Source organism: Epinephelus lanceolatus, chromosome 9 (genome assembly GCF_041903045.1).
Source record: "Epinephelus lanceolatus isolate andai-2023 chromosome 9, ASM4190304v1, whole genome shotgun sequence".
In the NCBI taxonomy this organism is placed as follows: Eukaryota; Metazoa; Chordata; class Actinopteri; order Perciformes; family Serranidae; genus Epinephelus; species Epinephelus lanceolatus.
This window is the reverse complement of record NC_135742.1, coordinates 42,712,746-42,729,036: the sequence shown is the minus strand read 5'-3', so window position 1 is coordinate 42,729,036 and position 16,291 is coordinate 42,712,746. Positions and strand designations below refer to the sequence as shown.

General features: G+C 39.5%; 1 protein-coding gene across 1 annotated transcript; it reads right to left on the bottom strand.

Moving 5' to 3' along the window:
* Positions 1-191: 191 nt before the first annotated feature.
* LOC117251929 (serine/threonine-protein phosphatase 6 catalytic subunit) lies at positions 192-10,802 on the bottom strand. The gene is made up of 7 exons (XM_033618505.2): positions 10,647-10,802; positions 7,898-7,993; positions 7,688-7,753; positions 7,457-7,598; positions 7,243-7,322; positions 6,312-6,521; positions 192-1,138 (listed from the first exon to the last, which is right to left on the bottom strand). The coding sequence occupies exons 1-7, from the start codon at positions 10,719-10,721 to the stop codon at positions 890-892; spliced, it is 918 nt and encodes a 305-aa protein (XP_033474396.1). The 5' UTR covers positions 10,722-10,802; the 3' UTR covers positions 192-889.
* Positions 10,803-16,291: the final 5,489 nt, after the last annotated feature.

Here is a 16,291-nt window from a genome sequence, read left to right as displayed (position 1 = left end):
AAAATTTAAAAGTGGAATTTAAATCAAGTGATATGATCTGATTGCAATACCATAAAATGCAACTCCTCTCATTGTTTTTATGTCATGAATAGGCTGATGTTATAAGATAATGCTGTTTCCTACCCAATAATATAGGTTATCTATTATGATGAAGCATAGTGTTGTTTTTGCGCCAAAGTTATGATGTTTACTTTTTTCCAATTTTTGGATTTCTTTATTTAAAAACAGCATGGCGACACTCAGGAAAATAATAATTACATCGGATTTCAAACTGGAAATCAGAGAAGCTTTTACGGTACCACAGGCTTAACAGTACAGAAATCTAACATTTGATATAGTCATTTTTTACACATCAACTCTCAGATTCACGTTTATTTATGAGATTACATAATAATACTAAGTGTATACCTCTACTGAAATTTGTCAGAGTAGATGTATGTTTTGCTTTTGTGCAGTGCTTTATTATGTTACACCTAGCTTTCACATATCACCATAACAAAATAAATGAAATGTTGTATATAACACTGCACCTGCAATTTGCTCAGCAGAGTGAGTTTCTATAGTAAAGTAAAATTGAGATTTATAAATATGAACATTTTACAAGGGTTAGCTGACTTCTGTGTTGTTTCAATCATTCCTTCAAACACTTCAACAGCACAGCCATACTGTTTAGCCAACTTACACAGCTGTAATATCTCAGTGTGATCTTAGCTGCAGAATAATGGCATTAAATGCCAAAGTGGGAACAACAGTTGGCACCAATATATGCACTGCAAATACTCTAAATGTACAATACAAAATTCATATGGGTTCACAAGTGCTGATGCCACTGTCGCAGTCACCATCTGTGCAGTGAACAAATGGCTGCACGGTTTTGGTTTTTATGTGCTTACAGGAAATAAGGTGTTGTCGTTCGTGGTGGAATGACCCTCTCAGAGTCAGGCACTGCCCTGAAGAGCTTTGGCTCTCTTGTGTTCGCGTCTTTGAAGACCATAATGGAGGCGATGTTGCCGCAGCGATAGCAGTAGTTAGGTGCTGACCACACTGTGACCAGCTTCTCATCAAACATGAACTTGTAGCCTTCATGGACGAGCTGATGCGCCCTGCAGATCAGCTTCAGGTTGTTGATGTGAACAAACTGTAGTTTGGAAGAAAGAAACAAACAAAAGACAGGGAGAAAGCAAAAAATATGTTAAAAAAACTAACTAGAATTACCTCTTTGCAGTTGTATGTCTCTACAAACCCTGAAGTTGCAGTTACCGTTTATGTCCATGTCTGTGAACACGAATGTTTCACCCACATCTTCCCCCTGACAGCACAGACACTATACAATCAGCACAGTTTTAAGGTGGACACCCAAGATTAGACTCACCAAGTTAGTATCTGACCAAATGTCTCCCCTTATGTTCCTAACCGATGGTGGTGAGTAATGGCCAGGAAAGTACTTTTGCACAACATTATGATGTCATAGAGAAGTTGACCTTTTAGATATAAAATGTGATCACTTCATCATCTGTGTCAAATTTTGTCATTTTTAGTGTTATGTAGAGTTATGGCCAAACACATATTTTGTTATCCCAGTCCCAGTAACCTTGACCTTTGACTTATCAGTTCATCCTTGAGTCCAAGTAGATGTTTGTGCCAAATCTGAAGAAAATCCCTCAAGGTGTTCTTGAGATATCATGTTCACGAGAATAAGACAGACAAGGTCACAATGACTTTGACCTTCGACTTATGACCACCAAAAACTAATCAGTTCATCCTTGAGTCCAAGTGGACATTTATGCCAAATTTGAAAAGTTCCCTCAAGGTGTTGTTGAGATATTGAACAAGAATGGGATGAACAACCTGAAAACACAATGCCTCCGGCCATGGCTATCACCAGTGCTAAGGCATAAAAACACCGCCAGTGTGAATACACATCGCCTCTTACTTCCTTTGGTGATTCCAAAGGTCAGTAAGAGGCAGCTGTCTGTATCTTAAGAACTTTAATGCACAGAGGTACATAAATTAACATCAGTAAACAATTGCTTTGTTCATGTCACATTAACTTGCATGTGTCATACTAAGTGAAATTCTATCTATGAATATATAATTAACGAAAAAAAGACAGCAATTATTACTCATTTTTCAGTAGCTATTATATAATTGCACTGTCAACACCAGTTGACCTGTAGCCACATTGGCAACCAGATGGAAGAAATCCTCTATGCTTGTAAGGCTGAGGCTGGACACTTAGGTTCTTTATGGAATCTAGAAAATATTCTTACATTACAGAGAGAAGCCACAAAGCAGTTTTCATTACTGAATTGCAATCATTCTTGGCAGTCACAAACAGCAACAAGAGGAAAATGAAAGTGTGGCTCAAAGCAGTTTCTACTTCCAGGGAGTACAATATTTTCAAAGGTGCCCCCAAAGCAAAATGTGTATCACTGCAGGATGAGGTTTGGCTACCAAAAAATATATATATCAGAATTCACTGCAAATGCCTTTGCAAGTTTTTAATAAAAGTTCCAATATTAGTTTTTCATGTCTTTTGCCATTAAGGTCTACCTACCTGATTATAAGGAGATAGTGTATATATATATATATGTATACATACACCTGCAACTGATCATTTCATCAGTAACCTAATCAGTAACAGTTTCCAATTTCATCACCCAGCCAGTCTGTGACAGTTCATACTAGATGATACCAAACAGGTGAACAGAGCACTCTCTATGTGGTTGAGAAGACGCTGATGAATCCTCTCTTAAGTTACAATTTGTAATGTCTACATGGAAAAGAATCCTTGCAAGTGATTAATGTGAAACTGATGACCCATAATAAATTCTATTTTATATTAACAGTGTCAAATACACAGCTCCATTGATGCAGGCAGCCCAGGGTTGTCATTTATTTAAGGCCCTTTAACATTTTGCACAATATGAAATAACAAGCCTTAAAGGGATAGTGCACCCAAAAATGAAAATTCAGCCATTATCTAGCTCTGACTGCTTCTCTGTGCTCCGCGCTCACGTGTGCGCGCTCAGGGTGATCAGTGATGCATGGTCTCTGAAGAGCAGCAGTCTCGTCAGTACTGATGTCCAGATTCTCAAGTGCAGGCATCACCAATTCCCAGTCTGAGCAGCAAAGACTTTCCTCATCCGTTGGCATTGCTTTGCATTTGAAACAACTACACCACCAGGTTTCCAGTGCTCGACTCTGGTATTCTGCGGCTGGCTGAAGGTTAGGCTCATGAGCTGTGGCGGCTGCTTCGTCCAGTAGCCTGAGTTCCGTGCGTATACTCGGGCTCAAACAAATACGGCTCAACAAAGAAATGCTGTTCCTCCTCAATTTCAAAGTCTTCAGACATGTTGGGCTGTCCTTTGCTAAAAGACCGTAGTGCAAATTATCCTTTAGCTACTGTGGTTACCGTTGTCTCCCCCTGCAGTGCACGTGTCACATGATGTAAACACAGGTAAGCAAAGCTCATGCTTTCGCTGGTCTCGCTGATAGCTACAGGCTACAGCGAGGCTACAAACAGAGTTCATATGATGTTTTTCGAAACAACTTTTTATGTCGGGGCTTCAGCACACTTGGATCACTACGGATGAGCATGTTGGAGATACTTTGTGGATTCAATTTTGTGCTCGTGGACGTTAGTCTGGGGCGCCGTCTGCCATTAGTTGTGCTAGCCGCTCCCCCCGCTGATCTCCGCAAGGGATGTGAGGACTCTAAAACTTCACCAGAGCCTTCCTCAGCATGAGGGTGAGTAGATAATGGCTGAATTTTCATTTTTGGGTGCACTATCCCTTTAAGCCTCTTTCCCACTGCACAAAAATCCCACTAACACTCGCTAATGTCTGGCTTTTTAATGCAGTGGGAGTGTTTTTTATCGGCATTCAGACCCGGGTCAAATGACAAACGTCAAATTAAGTTTTCTTTCCTCCGTGCTGCTGTCTACTGTCTACCATACTTGTCTGCTGCAGAGCCATGTGCACAGCTCTGGCCTACAGGCAATGGGAAAGGAGTCTAGAGCCTATTGTTAGCAGGATTACCCATGTTTTAAAAACCTGTGTACACACGCTAAATTTTGTATGAACAGTGGCCTCTCACTAGCCATTTTGACTGGGCTATTCCAGTCCCAGAGGCAGGGAGGCAGATAGCCCAAATACTTACATGGCAGAGGTGATGAATACCCTGCTGTTGTGAGTGACAGACAAATCAACTTGTTGATATTTCTAATGTGGTTGCAGATTCAGTCACTGCAGACATTTCGGCATACAGTAGTGCATGAAATCTGCTGTGTAGACATAACCTGAGTGTTGCTTAGTTTGACATTTTTATCTTTTATTCTAGTAAGTAATAAAGTAAAACACAGACCAACTAAACCTGTCTCGGTTTCCGTTAAGTTTCACTTTTATGCTTGCCCCTCTCTCTAACTCACTGTTTTCTCTTGCTTTCTTTTTAACAAGGTTTTTTAATGGGATTTTGTGGGGATATACAAGAATAAATCACACCCCAACCAAACATGCCGATATGTGCACAAACAGTCTGTTTGTGGACCCACAAACAGACAACACTTTGCAAAAGGCCACTGAATCAGAGAAGTCTTCCCAAAATGGCACTCCAGTATCACCTGGACCTATTAACTATGTATCAGTGGACAGGAGAGATACTGGTCTGCTGTCACCATCAAAAGGCTCTGTAGCCTTGGCCTGAATAGATGAATGTAGTCTACAGCCATAGAATCCAACGACAGAAGCTGTAACAAACCAACAGCTGAGTTTTTATCATGGAAATAAGCTCAAGCCAGTATCTGTGTACATTTGTGGAGTGTAAACATCTACGAGATGTACCCGAACATGTCATTTTACTGGGTCTCAAGTAGGCCTGAACGATATATCTTTTAAGCATCACCATCGCGATGCACACGTGTGCAACATTTATGTGGCTTGCCCTAATTAAATTAAGCATGCACGTTTGAATTGCCGAGTGATGCGCGTAAAACTCGCTTCCGTTTTAATGACTGACCAACAAAATGTGTCTAATTTAGTGGAATAAAGAATAAACTGCCTATTCGAGTGCTGGAATTTGTTATTTATGTGTCAACGCCTGAACGCAACACAGGCTCCGCTCCATTGACTGTGTGCACAGTGCTGGGTTCGGGCCTGGCTCAGTTATAAGTGTCTCGGACTCGGGAAAATGCGGCCCGAGCCGCACTCTAGTGTGCTCACCTGTGTGTGTGTGTGTGTGTGTGTGTGTGTGTGTGTGTGTGTGTGCGCACGTGTGCACATGTTCGTGTGTGTGTATGCGCGCGCATATTGGGGCCTAACTTCGCCGTGCACAATAAAGAGAGCAGAGGAGAATTGTAAAGGCACGACCATGTAGAGACAGAAATGACATGCCATCGTGTAAACAATATAAGTCATCACGTTATAAGGTGAAACTTTTCACCGTATAACACGATAAATAGTATAATTTTATGTTATTATATGAAGTGTCCGTCGCACAAAATAATATAACTTTAGTTTATGAAGAGATAAGACGGAGCCCTTTCCTCTCCTCTTATATGCTTCACTCTCAAGTGTGTGAATTGACCTGGTTATGAAGAAGCATCCGTAGCACCAAATAATATAACGGTAGTTTCTAAAGAGCTAAGACGAAAAAAAAAAAAAAAAGAAAAGAAAAAAACAGCAGCGTGGCGCGCCGCTGTCAATTTTTCCCAATATCGTGCAGCCCTAGTCTCAAGTGCCAATATCTGAGTGTGTTTATGAGCTTTATTAAGGAGCACCTGCTACAGCAAGACATTAACAATGCAGTGACCCACTATTATTGTACACTACCACTACCACATAGCTGTTGTTGTCATGAGTAACATTGCTTGTTGTAACTGGCTTAATATATGTTACTGCATGTGCATTAGGACAGACAAAATCTACTTTGGGGTAAATACAATAAATGCCATAATTTAGTGGAGTGAAAATTCAAGTTGTATGCACTGATTTTATTCACTGATATATTTTTCAGAAAGGTGTGCAAATAAATACCCTAACATTGTGTAGGTAAATGGGCTTTGACAATGTTACCTTTTGTAGTTTCACAGAAATACATTTTTTCTGCCTTGCACTTTCTTCTGTGACTCCATTGTAAAATAAAAATAAAAATAAAATAAAATAAAATAAAGCAGCACAGGTACGTATTTGCTCCTTCTAGATTCTCTGGACTTTAATAATTGAATTCCTTGTTACTTTCATAAATACAGTACACAGTTTAACCTTAGTGTGCATGTGTATTCACGTAACTCAATCAAAGTAAAGGCAACCTACCTCATTAGTGACCTTTGCACCAAAGAGCCAGCCGGCTCCTCTGGGGCTGATGGCCCAGGTGTCCACGTCTTCAGGGTCTGACCACACCAGATCACAAAATGCTCCTTTGTGGGGGATCTCCTGGTTCCGCTCAATGGTTCGAATTTGATCGAGAGTTTTAATGTCTGGGGAGAGGCCTCCATGGACACACAGGATCTGCTCGTCCATCAGCTGACAAAAAATAACACAAAATAGAAGAGTTAGGGCATGATGCGAATCTGAGTCAAGGCTGAATCTAAACAATATATTAGTTTCTAAAAAACAGTAATGTAAAAAGATGGTTGAGCAGCAAGCAGAGACTATTCATTTCTTTCACCTAAAGCAGCTCAGATAACAGCATCATATTATGCAATACAGCCTTTAGGACTAGGGAAAGAACCTCATTTCAAAATGTATCATAACATTTCAATAACTAAAAGCTGATGCGCATGTAGTTCAGCTGCTTAAATAACTAAACATGAGCCTCATTACAGGATTTGAACGTCATTTATTTTGTCACTTTTGAAGAAAAAAACAAAACAAATAAACACAAAACACTAGGGCTGGGCAATATATGCGGATATGAGACTAGACATCATCTTGGATTTTGGATATTGTAATATTGTGAGTGTTGTCTTTTCCTTGTTTAAAAGGCTGCATTACAGTAAGGTGATGTCATTTGTCAACACCAGGCTGTTCTAGCTGTTGTATTACTTGCCTTTACCCAGTTAGTCTTCATATCAGCATTACTGATGATTATTTATCAAATGTTTCTTTTTTTAAATATTTTGTGAACGCACCACTAGTCAACCCTGCAATATTGATATTGAGGTATTTGGTCAAAAGCATTGTAATACTTGATTTTCTCCATATCGCCCAGCCATACACGGTACAGTAACACGTCAGTACTTACAGCTGCAACCGTTAACATATCAAACACTTTGGTGCAGTAACGCCAAGCGTTTGCATTCCCATACTTGGTCTGGCACTCATCTGTAAGACAAAAAAGCACTTAGTTACTTACTTCAAATGGAAAGGTGTGATACTGTCCAGGATTTGAGATTGGTGAAAATTCAGTGTGCAGCTGGCCAAAAACTGATCACCATCTGCCATCAGTCAAATCTCACCATAAAAGCCGTAAACTTGGGTGATCTGTCTGCTCTCATGGTTCCCACGCAGAAGTGTGATGCGGTCGGGCCATTTGGCTTTCAGCACCAACAGGTAGGTGAACGTCTCCAAACTGTAATATCCTCGGTCAACAAAGTCACCCTGAAGACAGAGCTTTATTAACAACCCTTTGCCATAACAGCAGTTAAACAGAACTGTCTTTCAAGTTTAACTGATTTCAATGTACAAACCATAAATATGTAGTTTGTGTCTGGAACCTGGCCACCAGTTCGGAAGAGTTCACACAGATCATAAAACTGAGGCACAAAGAGATACTAATTTAGTAGAGGTATTACATTTTATGTGTACAACAGATCAAAATCAAAACCCCATCGTAAATAGAGATCTCACATGCTAATGTAAACTACAGACTATGTTCAACAATACATAATTGTTTCTACCTGTCCATGTATGTCACCACATACTGTCACAGGAGTGGAAACGGGCTGAACGTTGGACTCCTCCAGCAGAAGGTCACACACATAGTCACACAACCTCTGTATATGAAAACATAGAATACGTAGAAATAAGCAATGAGGATTCAGTCATCATTCAGCACTGATAGTTCATGCATTTAAATGGGATAACGTTTAATGACAGAATTATAGGTATTCAACGTTTTCCCCAAAATCTTCTCCTTGTCAGGGAAAAGCCCCTGAAACACTGTTTCCTTTGTCCTCCTGTGAGTCCAGACTAGTAAGATTATTTTAAGGCAACCAGCTCTTTATGGCAGGGTGACCCCCTATACCTGTCCAGTGGCAATGAAACAACTAAAATTATGTAATTATGTTACACATCTTTTGATGAAGTAAATTAATCCAAAGAAAAACAAACTTTACTGCAGGGTTTTCAGGTTATACTAATGCAAGCCCTCTGCCAAGGCCTAGTTGCTCTAGCAGGGTGGTGGGGGGAAAGGCTTTAGCATCATCAAAACTAAGAGTTTTTTCTCCTTTAAGTATAAATACACTGAGGAGTTATTATTTTTATATGACTGAGAGGCCTGTGCTAATTTTAAAAATCAATAATTGTATGTTTTTGACAAAAATCTAAACTTTCACTTTGGGAGCATTGATGTGCCCAAGAAATTTCAAGAAGCATCCTGACATGTTGCCAGTTTACTGCTGGGCTAGTACCAGGCCCCAAAAACCAATTTTCATAATGGCCAAACAGTGGAATTACAACTTCTGGGTCCATAAAGTGCCCTGTGGCCAAAAAAGACTTCTTCACACTTGCTTACATGACAAAAGAAATAAAATATGCAACAATTACAAACTATCCATAAGTTGTTCTTCGATGTTTATAACCTTACCATTATTCACCTCAGAACACTGTGGCATTTTACTTTCCATTGCAGTTCACTGCAATGTTGTAAATATAGCGTGTCATGCCCCTGGAAGTGATGTCACAGCCATGTTACTTTTTTCAATCACATATTTGCTTATGTGTGCTGACTTTTAGGAATGGAGGTATATACACGTAAAGAAAAAATGATTAAGCTTAACTGTCACACTTAACCCATTATCCCACTTTGCGATAGTACTGACTACACTATCAAATGCTGTGTGATGAAAGGGGAAAATTAATCAACAAACTCTGTTCAAAAACTGGACAAACAAGTTAACGGTAGCCTGCTTACTAACAAAAATGTTAACATCTAGGATGAATTATTTCGGCATAAAGGAGAAGTGCATTATTCCCAAAACTTCCTGAGATACAACAGTGTGATGTGAGATCAGGTGGGTGGATTGCATAGAACTCTAAAACGCTTTGACCATACCATATACATAGTCCAGTGTTTATGTATGCCTTTTATTGCCTGAAGGCTACAACATAAAGAGATAATTTATCTTTGAGATAAATCTGTTATAGAGCTGCTGTTTTTTTTTTTTGTTTTTTTTTAATAAACTATTTCCACATGATTACATAAATACTGGCTTTATTGATCTGTAGCACTACAATCAATTTTACCTTTATGAATTACCTGGGTTTCAACAGCTGCCTTTTGTATAGGAAACCACTGAAATACTAAAATGTTCGTAAGTGCATGGACAGTGTGGTCACAAGTTGATCTGGCTGCCTCCCATTTTAAGACATAGTTGACTGGGCTGTCGGATTTTTAGGGTGTATGGCCGTTGGCAGTTGTCAGGATAGTGGTGCACTAAGACAGTCATGCGTATTTCATTCATTTTCCCATAACGGAGTGAGCTCGAATCCCGTCAAAATGTTCTCCTTTTCACGTTTCAAAGGACTTAACCGTTCTTTAATATGGCACGTTTATTGAAACAAGTACCAAGGGCGAAAATGTGTGGGCCTGATTTGATTTTTTTTTCAGAGACATGGGTTAAAAATACAGGAAAAGCAACTTGCTCTCTTCCTGTTTTCAACATTCCGTCACAAGTGCGATTCAAAACGTGACTAAGTGTAAGTGCATGACTGGTTTCCTCTAACAAGAGTCCAAAGATAAATCAGATTGGCTATGTTTTAATATTGTAATGTAATACTGAACAGAGGCATTCATGAGGACAGCTACGTACTCTCTTCCTGGTTGAAAACAACTGTTGTCACTACGACAACCACAGACGCATTCGGCTGAAAGTCGCCAGTTAACATGGTCGCAAGTAAATCCGAAACACAGGAATTAGGCTAAATACGACTTATTTAATAATTTGTGTAGTTTGTCCACGACCCAGCGGTCTACCAGGTATGTCACTGCCTTCCCATATATGAGAAAACTCCCTGTGTGGCTGTTTGGGTCAATTCTAGAAGCACCACACTGGTAATAAACGATCGGCTGTCATCCCACCATCATGACAGTCAGTCAGCATCATTAGCTAGCTCACTGTGGATATCTTGTCAGCAGATAATAGCATAACGTTACAAGGGCAGAGCACTCGCATTTCTGCTTCGATAACAGTTTACAGGATAGCTGGACTTGTACTGAGCAAACGTAGCTACGCTGTACGGTTTCTTTTAGCGGTTTTGACTTCCTGGCTAAGATTAACTCAACATGCTAACATAACTAACTTAGCTAGCTAACGTTAGCTAACAGTTAATTACGCTGTTACAGCATAAGACAGTAGCGAGCTACCGCTACTATTATAAGCTTATCACATGTGTCAATCAAAATAATTGCTATAAAGTCACACTTACCTTGAGGTCATTTTCTGGGAGGTATTTACACTGTTTTGCAATCTCTGCATATTTATCCAAGTCTAGGGGCGCCATGGTGCCTGGCCAGTCGTCTGCGCAACTTCCTGCAACAACTGAGCAGCTCCACAGCTGTTCTTCACCCGCTACTGCCACCTACCGTCTAGTTGAACGAAGACAGCTCAGTCCGTTTATATTTTTAATTTACGACAGCAAACTATTGAAAACGAAACTGCAACTTTTAAATCAAAACCACAAATAGAATGAATATACAAGGCCGTCTTTTACTTTTCCCTCGATAATAAATATTACAATTATGTCTGCTGCGGAAGTAGCATATTATTTTAGTTTTACCGTGATATTGTGTCTACTTTATGCTTGTGGCGTGGAGTCGGCCAGTTATCAGTACTGTAGCCTATACTTGTAATCTTGTGTGTTCCTAGCGATGTTCATAGTGAGTAACCACTGCTCTTTTGGAAATACTTGTAATGCAGATTTGACTTAAAGAGCAACGTGAAATAAAAGCAAAATTTAATCAGGTAAGGGCTAAAAATAAAAGGAAACAACTAAAGAAGAAATAATTCTGCTGTTGAATAAATAAATTCAAATAATTACATTAAACAGAGACGCAGTTTCACATTGTGGCCACCTTACAGCAGTGTAGCCTACAGTGATATGAAGCCAGATGCCAACCATTGCCCCGCATCAGAACGACCGAGAGCTACATCAGGAGATTTATAAGGTTAAATAGAAAAAAAATAGAAGATAGCATACCAAATTTTCCAATGAACACTTTTAAAATAATCACTGAAAACGAGACAAAGGTGTCATTATACACTGTGACCACTGGAGGACAGTGTATGGCAAGCCGTTTTAACATTTAATCACTAAGTCCGACTATCCGGAATTACCATTATAGATATCTATAACGTCATTTTGACTAGTAGTAATGTCATTGTGACTAGTATGAATTTGAATTTAAGATATCTGTCATGTCATTCTGACTAGTCAAAACTGAATTACAGATATCTATGACGTCATTCTGACTAGTCAAAACTGAATTACAGATATCTATAATGTCATTCTGACTAGTCAAAACTACAGTTACAGATATCTGTAATTCAGTTTTGACTAGTAAGATTCAAACTATTTTTGCCATTCATGTGTATGGGGTTTGACTTTTTGATTCAGTTTTGACTAGTCAGAATGACGTTATAGATATCTATCATTCAGTTTTGACTAGTCAAAATGACGTTACAGATATCTGTCATTCAGTTTTGACTAGTCAGAATGACATTACAGATATCTGTAATTCAGTTTTGACTAGTCAGAATGACATTACAGATATCTTAAATTAAAATTCATACTAGTCACAATGACATTACTACTAGTCAACATGACGTTATAGATATCTATAATGGTGGTTCCGGATAGTCAAACTTATGTTAAAACGGCTTGCCATAGGTTCCAGCTGAGCTCAATTACACCTGTCAGTTGCCTGATATCTGAGGCCTCGTCCACATGAGCATGGGTATTTTTAAAACCGAACATTTTTGGCCTCCAGTTTTTAAAAAAAATCTGCGTCCATATGAGCGGTGTAATAAAAATGTGATCGTGGAATTTGCCGCAAATTCCACGATCACGCGATGTAATACACATGCCAAAGCAATAGGTGGCGATATAACTCCTAACTGTAAGGCCATTGTAGCCAATCAGAAGGCAGTAAAACGTAATTACCGGACCCCCTCCCGGCCCGGCTTGTCCAATTAACTGTAATTATGGGCCCGAGCCCGATTTAAACCCGACATTTTTCAATAAGTTGGCTGTTATAATTAAGAGTATTAAACCACAATTCTTGAATGAATGAAATATAGGATCTTAATGAATGGCGCAACACGGAATGATTAGCCTATGTAATAAAACAGGTGTTTATTTTAGGATCCAGGTGGTGAAGGGCTGTGCATGCACAATGTCCCAACAGGGGACAGCCCTCCATTCCGAAACACCCCTACTCTGAAATTGATTTTCAAGTCCATATCGAGTTTCCTGCATCAAACACTGCCGCCCACTCTCCGTCCGCACTCGCACAATTCTGAAATTCGCTGTACTACAAAAGCTTGAAATGAACGTTCAACTCATTGTTTTTTTATTGAAAATATGTCACTGTCTTCATTTATTATGCATAATTTCTCGCTTGATTTAGTTATCAAAGTTTCATTTTCTTAACAATAAAGATGCCGTGTTCATCCATTCTAGTTCTCTTATAACTGCATGTTATTATAAAATAACTTCAAATCAAATCCTTAATCATTGATAAGTGTGCGTGCTTCCCCTGCCCCTCCCAACAAAAATCCAAAAATGTTTAGGTCCATCCTCGCACACACTGAATCGGGTAATAGGCTCGTTCGAGATGAACTGCGCCTCGCCTGAAAAGTAGACGAGAGCAGGCGGCCGCAGCCGGGGGCGGTGACAAAAAGCTGCGGTGAAGTCGGACAGTTTCCCGACAGTTTCCAGCAGCCTTCAGTCCGTACAGGAAGTCGCAGACACACTTACATCCTGTCTGGAATGATGTCAGTTCATTAAAAAAGTGATCAGACCCATATCAGTTTGTTTTCACCATCAGTCACACAACATGTTTTCTGTTCACAGAATAAACCTTCAGGTCAGACAAATACAATCTTAATCTCTAGAATTCAACAAAAATGAGTAGTTTATCTAAAACGTCATCTTGTTGAGTCGGCATCTGAACCAATCAGCTGTTAGATCAGGTGAGAGCCAGGCGGTGCAGTCTGTGGAGAGCAACTGCAGCGCCTGGCTCTAAAAACTGCGGCCGCCTCGCTCTCGCGGTTTTATCACCGTCCACTTTTGTAATACGTCAGAGCAAGTCGGGATGAAGTCGGACACAAAACTAACCGGCATGCATTGTGCGCCGATCGCCGGTGATCTAATCTGCGCAGGACTGGCTCATCTCGAACGAACCTATTGACACAGCTTTTTTCTGTTTACGTCGCACACTGTGACGTCATACAATGGAGACGAGACAAAATAACTCCGGTTGTCCTGTCCACACATGACTGCTGACACCGGACTTTTCCAAAAAGTTCACCCTGGACTCCGGTTACAAATAACTCCGGTTACAGGGGGCCCAAAACTGCGGTTAGCCTACATGTGGATGAAAGGCCAAACCGTGAGCAAAGAGTCACGGTTTTATAAATACCCGGGTTGGTGTGGACAGCCCCTGAATGTCGCAGATTTGGAGGATGGATATGTTTCTGTTGTGGCCTGACGCATTTTTTGGATGCAGTAAACGATCTCATATGTGTATGCAGATGTGGGATATGTGCGGACAAATTATGATAAATGATAGTCATGATGATTCATTTTATTTGTGTGCCTGCTGTATTGTGTTGCAGGGGAACAATTAAAGGGTTGCTCAAGTACCTGAAGCCTGCGTGGTTCATGAGTGGTTTGCAGTTATACCAATAAATACCTGAACATGGTGTTAGAAGTAAAGTGTGCAGTCTACGCGCCAAACGACCGCAAAATACGCGTGGCAGCCAAACGTGCATGAAAACTGCACGCGTTTAGTGCAGCAAGTATACTTTAGCCATTATAATGCTTGTGTTATGAAGCACATTTTTAGCGGTCAACTTCTGGTCAAAATCTTTGACCAATAACCGTCATTTTATCATTCACCTTGAATTAACATGAGCTCATCATATCAAATGAACTTGTGTTGTAATATGTAAAGTGAAAATATTCTGAATAAATTGATCATATTTGTTTCAAACAATCTTTTGTTTTATCATTCCTTAACATTCTGTCACTGGTGTTACTGTATGCCATATTGGTGTTCTGGTACATACAGGAACACACTTGTTATTCCTCATAGGCTACTTATTTTTCGTCCTATTATTATTTTTCTTCCACCAGATTTCGGTGCGTAACTTGTGCCACAGCTTTGAGCGCACACAGGGTCTTCATAAAACATGTAGATTGAAGATTCAAAGGGGTCGTTCTATGAAAATGGTGGCTTTCCTGTCCCCTCCTTATTCCCCAGGAAAAACACCCAAAAGTCTCAGAAAATGACACAAAATATACATGCTTTGTTTTAATGTAAGTGTTTCATTGTTAATAAATGACAAATAAGACAGATATATTGCAAATCTTTTTTTTATTGTTGAATATTATCAGTGCCATTAAATTTGCTTGTCCCTCGGGTAAGGAGTCATGATTTAGTGCCATTTTTAGAATTAAAATACATGATTTTCTCCCATTTAAATGTCATAATACAAAAGGAATATGTTATAGTTAGTCAGCAGACTACTTTAAAAATCTAAAAAAAAAGTATTAATATTATAAATAATTTACAATAAATAGCCGTCCCTTGATTTCATGTCACTGGTGTTACCGTATTTAAAAACCACCACCTTGGAAAAACTACAACTTCCTTTCCAACTTCTTCCTGGTTCAAAGATTCATTGGAGGAGTGGCCATCTTTCAGGTGCAAGGTGAGTCTTCAGTTCCTCTTCACATTTTAACAATTTTGTGCTTTAGGTAGTTGTTTTATGTGAGGACTTAAGATCCGTCATTGGTGTTATACAGTTTATAGTCAGGGGAAAGGGAATTTGATTACAATAATTGATGAAATTGCATGATTATGTGATTTATTTACAATTTAAGAAATGTGATTTGACCTTGAGTGGCCACCATCTTAGATACGCCATCTTGTCTGCAGATTTGTCACTGGTGTTACTGTCACTGGTGTTACTGTTCCAGTTAGTAACACCAGTGACATGAGGGTAACACCAGTGACAATACAGAACACTGTACTCACTTTTTTCCTTCCAAAAGTAAGGTTCAAAGCATTTTATTGTTGTTTCAATATTGTAACCACATGGCTTTCCTTTTTATAGATATGGCAAAAAAAAAAAAAACTGCCAGTGATGAAAAGATCTTTTGGAATTTGCCACAGTATCTGGAAGCACTTGGAGGAGCACCTGACTGTGTGGCACAAGCACACACACACATCACACATACTCATACCACTGTGAAGTCCTATCCATATCAAAATAAGCAGACACACGCACAGCAACGTCTGTGTGTCTGCATGATTAACATAGTAAATTTTGGTACATGTGCGTGTGCACATGCGTTGTTACATGCGGATTGTATTTCACGCCTAACCAGAAGATGCGTATTGTACTTAAAGCGTGTGCATGTCACTGTTGGAGAAATTGTGTTCACATACACGCATGTTCACATTTTTTGATACTACGCAACCGGTAGTTTATCTGCGTCGCGCACACCAGTCCGCGTGCATGAACGCCTCACGTAGTTTCCTTTCCATTTCATTCTATTTCTGTTCCATTTTCATCCAGTAGATGGTGCCATCGAGCCAATAATACACTATATAGATATATATATAATTATATATATATATTTTTTTTAAAAAAAAGTATTATTAGATGTAATTGGAAAAACGCGGACACAAAGTTAGTAGCCTAGATACAGTTTTTTTAGTATTGTGGAAGAAAGTATTTGCATGAAATATTTGTTGTACCATTACCACAGAGAGCAGAGTTAGCTCACAGGGTAGGGTGCTAGGATTACAGTCTAAACATTATGCAGTCTGATAGCTGGTCTCC

What these genes read in the sequence shown, in the direction of transcription:
- LOC117251929 (XM_033618505.2), bottom strand. Translation starts at nt 10,721, where the DNA reads ATGGCGCCCCTAGACTTGGATAAATATGCAGAGATTGCAAAACAGTGT. An exon ending in GTGGTGACATACATGGACAG is followed by an intron (nt 7,754 to 7,897) that starts GTAGAAACAATT and finishes TTTGTGCCTCAG; the next exon opens with TTTTATGATCTGTGTGAACT. An exon ending in ATATGTTAACGGTTGCAGCT is followed by an intron (nt 6,522 to 7,242) that starts GTAAGTACTGAC and finishes ATTTTTTGTCAG; the next exon opens with CTGATGGACGAGCAGATCCT.